Here is a 5,510-nt window from a genome sequence, read left to right on the forward strand (position 1 = left end):
TCAATAAAAGCTTTAAAAATGGTCCACATCAAAAAATATGGGGAGGGAGATGGGAGGGGTGTTCAGGATTGGGAAATCATGGACACCCATGGCAGATTCATGTCAATGTATGGCAAAACCAATACAGTATTGTAAAGTAAATTTTAAAAAAATAAATACATAAAAAATTGTGGATTATATCCTTCAATTAAAAATAAGTAAATTTTTAAAAATTGTCTCATTATATTATGTAACATATAATATTGTAGCATATGTTGTACATCAACTATACTTCAATTTTAAAACTTTTTAGAATTTTAAATCTTAAAAAGAACCATAGATAACAAAGACAAGCTTCATAAAACTATTGAAGAGCATATAAGAATGCAATTGATAGCTTAAAAACTTAAACATAAGACATGATACCATAAAACTCCTAGAAGAGAACATAGGCAAAATATTTTCTGACATATATCATACCAATGTTTTCTTAGGTCAGTCTCCCAAGACAATAGAAATAAAAATGAAGATAAACAAAAAAGAGAGTGAAAAAGTTGGCTTAACACTCAGCATTCAGAAAACTAAGATCATGGCATCCAGTCTCATCACTAGACAACAAGAAAAAAATGGACAACTCAAACCAAAAAAATGAACAGAAGACCTAAAGAGATATTTCTCCAAAAAATATCGACAAATGCCCAATAAGCAAATAGTTGGGGAAACAGTGACAGACTTAATTTGGGGGGGGCTCTAATATCACTGCAGATGGTGACTGCAGCATGAAATTAAAAGAGTGGATGAAAAGCTATGACCAACCTAGACAGCATATTAAAAAGCAGAGACATTACTTTGCCAACAAAGACCCATCTAGTCAAAGCTATGGTTTCTCCAGTAGTCATGTATGGATGTGAAAGTTGGACTATAAAGAAAGTTGAGCGCCGAAGAATTGATGCTTTTGAACTATGGTGTTGGAGAAGACTCTTAGAGTCACTTGGAATGCAAGGAGATCCAACCAGTCAATCCTAAAGGAAATCAATCCTGAATGATCATTGGAAGGACTAAAGCTGACGCTGAAGCTTCAATACTCTGGCCATCTGATGCGAAGAACTGACTCATTGGAAAAAGACCCTGATGCTGGGAAAGATCAAAGGCAGAAAGAGAAGGGGATGACAGAGAATGAGATGGTTGGGTGGCATCACCAACTCAGTGGATATTAGTTTGAGCAAGCTTCAAGAGTGGGTGATAGACAGGGAAGCCTGGCATGCTACAGTCCATGGGGTCACAAAGAGTCGGACAAAACAGAGCAATTGAACTGAACTGAACTGAAACAAAAGTGCCTAGTCAAATTTACAAGCTTCTGCACAACAAAGGAAATCTGAAACAAACAAAAAGACAAACTACAGAAAGGGAGAAAAGACAAACTACAGGAAGGAAGGAAATAATTGCAAACAATGCAACCAACAAGGGCTTAATTTCCAAAATATACAAACAGCTCATACAACTAGACAACAAGAAAAAAATTAACAAAGCAAACAAAAAAATTAGCAGAAGACCTAAAGAGACATTTCTCCAAAGAATAAGCACAAATGTCCAATAGGCACATGAAAAGATCTCAACATCACTAATTATTAGAGAAATGCAAGTCAAAACTACAATAAGGTACTACCTCACATTGCTCAGAATGGCCATCGTTAAAAAGTCTACATGTAACAAATGCTGGACAGAGTATGGAGAAAAGGGAACCCTCCTACACAGTTGGTGGGAATGTAAGTTGGTGCAGCCACTGTGGAAAATAGTACAGAGTTTTCTTAGAAAACTGAAAATAGAATTATCTTATGATCCAGCAATCCCATTCCTGGGCATATACGCAGACAAAACTATAATTCAACAGGGTGCATGCACTTCTGTGTTCATAACAGCACGAGATGGACACGAGTTTGAGCAAGCTCCAGGAGTTGCTGATGGACAGGGAAGCCTGGCATGCTGCAGTCCATGAGGTCACAAAGAGTCGGACACAACTGAATGACTGAACTGACTGATTCACAATAGCCAAGACAGGTAAACAACCTAAATGTCCATAGACAGAGGCCTGGATTAAAAAAAAAAATGTGGTACGTGTATACAATGGAATACAACTCAGTCATAAAAAAAATAGCAAAGTAGTGCCATTTGCAGCAACGTATATGCAACTAGAGATTATCACACTAAGTGAAGTAAATCAGAAAGACAAAGAGAAATACCATATGATATCACTTTTACGTAAAGTCTAAAATGAACCTGTCTATGAAACAGAAACAAAATCAGGAACATAGAGAATAGACTGGGGGTTGCCAAGGGGGAGGAGGTTGGGAGAGGGCAAGAATGGGAGTTTGGGGTTAGTAGATGTAAACTGGTATGCATAGAATGGGTAAACTAGGTCTTACTGTATAGCACAGGGAACTATATTCAATACCTGTGAAAACTATAATGGAAAAGAATGTGAAAAATAATGTATATGCATGTATAACTGAATCACTTTGCTGTACAGCAGTAATTAACGCATTATAATTACACCATAGGCACAGTGTGCTCTGTCGTGGACGACTCTTTGCAGCCCCATGTACTTCTAGCTCACCAGGCTCCTCTGCCCATGGAATTTTCCAGGCAACAGTACTGGAGTGCCGTTTCCTACGACCCAGGGGTCACACCTGTGTCTCTCACATCTCCTGCATTAGCAGGTAGATTCTTTACCACTAGCCACACTATACTTCAATTTTTTAAAAATAAATTTTAAAAAGAATGCAATTTGAAGAGAAAAAGTGTAGAATGAAAATTGAACTGTGGCATTTTGAGGTCTCTTTATCTAACGAATTCAATAATTTAAAATACTCCTTTTAGAAAAAGAACAATTTCTTGACCAATGACTGATGAAAACGGAGTTAGAAAGGAAAGAAATAAACTCTAATAACACGAAGAAGTTTGTCAAAACTGAGAAGTGGTTTTAATGTTTTATTTTATTTTATTGAACATGCATGTATATAATGCTATAGGCCAGGAATTGCTTTAAGCACTTTGCAAGTATTAATTTAGTTAATCCTTATCACCTTATAAGTATGAAACGTATGAAAGTACCTTTAGCCATAAGGAACTGCTATTTTTGTAAGTCAATAGCAGTCAAATAGAAATTCCAGATGATTCATTTTACAGATAACAGAATTTAGGGATAAAGAGGTTAAACAATTCATGCATTATTGAAAAAGCAAAGCTAAGTTTTGAATTCATACAGTCTGGCTCAGGAGTCTGCACTTGTAACCATGTCACTGAAAAGAAAACAGTTACCTAACTCTGAGGAGGCCTCCTCTGGTGGCTCAGTGGTAAAGAATCTGCCTGCCAATTGGGTTTGATCCCTGGGTCGAGAAGATCCCCTGGAGAAACAAGTGGCAACCCACTCCAACATTCTTGCCTGGAAAATGCTATGGACAGAGATGCCTGGAAAGCTACAGTCCATGGGGTTGCAAAGAGCTGGACACGACTTAAACAACTGAGCACAACAACTCTGAGGAATTATAGGTGACTTCAATATAATTAAGGCAAGGATTAGCACTAACTGGGTCATTGCCTTTGCCCATTACCTGATCTCCATTGTTCAAATCCCCAGATGATACAGGAACAAAGATTTTGGAAAAACTGTAGTAGTTACAAGGCTTAATTCATACTTACTGTGTGCATTAGCTGAAATGCTTATGAAGCCATACCCCAGTGATCCGATTTTAGGCTGATATTGTGATTTTTTAACTCAAAAATAATTCAAAATAACTTTAACTTTTTATTTTATTGAAGGGCAATATTATATTGAAGGGAAGAGATAGCCAAAAATAACTCTTTAAAATCCCCTTTTTACCTTTCATCTGTTTTTTCACACATTACAGCTGAAACACAACACCATGGATGCTTTACTTACTTGTTTACTTACTACACACACATCTCACTACTGAACTTCAAAAAAAAAAAAAAACTATCCTGAATAATTTCAAATTTTGTCATATTTCCAAAGCACTGTTCTTCAGATTCTGTATCACAAAATCCAAAACTCAATCTGACAAGTGAGGATCCTCCTCAGAATCCAGAGGGGAAAAGAAATAAAAGAGACCAGTCCAAATTCATTTTTGTCAAGGAGACACAAGAAAATGTGGAAATAGTCCTGCGTTAATATTGTTATTCTGTCACATTGCGCAAGAAAGAATACCATATCTTTCTTGGTTATGGGCAGAAATCACATTAAGAAAATTCTGGACATTGGTAATTCAACTAGTAAGTAAAGCATCCATGGTACTATGTTTCGTTAATTCATGTCTGTGGCTTGGGCAGGGAATAGCAGGGTTGTTCATCTTTATTGATATCAAAATCACTTAAAACAGCTTCCTGAAACTCAACATCTGACTGAATATCCTCCTCATTGCCACCTTCATCTCTTTGTTCCTCAAACTGTAGATGGCAGGATTCAGAAATGGAGTAATAACTACATCAAAAATAGCAAGGAATTTATCCACTGGTACTGTGGGAAATGGCCACGAATACACAAAAATACATGGGCCGAAAAATAAGACCACCACTGCGATGTGAGCTGACAGTGTAGAGAGGGCCTTGGACAAGTCACCTGAGGAACGTTGCCAAACAGTGACCAAGATGAAGATACAGGAGGTAATCAGAATGAAAAATGTTCCCAGGGAGATGAAACCACTATTGGCAGTAACCACAAGCTCCAGTCTGTAAGTATCTGTGCAGGCAAGCCTAATAAATCGAGGAAGATCACAGTAAAAACTGTCCAATTTATTGGGGCCACAGAATGGCAGATTTACGACAAATAGAATCTGGATGAGTGAGTGGATGATCCCAATGGTCCAGGCAGCAACCAAGAGTGAAATACAAGTTCTGAAGTTCATGATGAGCAGGTAATGGAGAGGCCTACATATAGCGACATAACGGTCAAAGGCCATGGCAATGAGCAGAACCATCTCGGTTCCTCCAATAACATGAACGAAGAACATCTGAGCAATGCATCCTTGGAAAGAGATTACTTTTCTCTCTTTGAAAAGATCAGATATCATCTTGGGAGCTGTAATGGAGGAAACCCACATGTCAATAAAGGAGATGTTGGCTAGCAGGAAGTACATAGGGGAGCGTAAATGGGAGTCAGAGGTCACTGTGAGAACAATGAGGAGGTTTCCTAAAATACTTGTTACATAAAACACAGAGAAAATTAGAAAGAGGACAAGTTGCATCTCCAAAGAACTGGTGAGTCCCACCAACACAATCTCAGACACCACCGAATGATTTCCTCCCCCCATGGTCTCAGTCACTTTGGGCTCCAAATTTGCCTGAAAAAATAGGAAAAATAAGAAATTTGGATTACTGGCCATATAACTCAGGGTTCCAATGGAGAAGCAGAACCACCAGGAGGTAATATACCAAAAGATTTGGGACAGTGACTTGATCTTACTGACCCTGCAGAAGCTGATTCAGCAGTCTCTACCAGTCTATTGTCCTTGCAT

General features: G+C 37.9%; 1 protein-coding gene across 1 annotated transcript; it reads right to left on the reverse strand.

Annotated features, from left to right (window-relative positions):
• Positions 1–4,367: 4,367 nt before the first annotated feature.
• On the reverse strand, positions 4,368–5,306 carry LOC138444152 (olfactory receptor 4F3/4F16/4F29-like). The gene has a single exon (XM_069597477.1). It carries the CDS (start codon positions 5,304–5,306, stop codon positions 4,368–4,370), a length of 939 nt encoding a protein of 312 aa, XP_069453578.1.
• Between the last annotated feature and the right edge of the window lie 204 nt (positions 5,307–5,510).

This window comes from Ovis canadensis, chromosome 7 (genome assembly GCF_042477335.2).
Source record: "Ovis canadensis isolate MfBH-ARS-UI-01 breed Bighorn chromosome 7, ARS-UI_OviCan_v2, whole genome shotgun sequence".
Classification (NCBI taxonomy): Eukaryota; Metazoa; Chordata; class Mammalia; order Artiodactyla; family Bovidae; genus Ovis; species Ovis canadensis.

What these genes read in the sequence shown, in the direction of transcription:
- LOC138444152 (XM_069597477.1), bottom strand. Translation starts at nt 5,306, where the DNA reads ATGGGGGGAGGAAATCATTCGGTGGTGTCTGAGATTGTGTTGGTGGGA.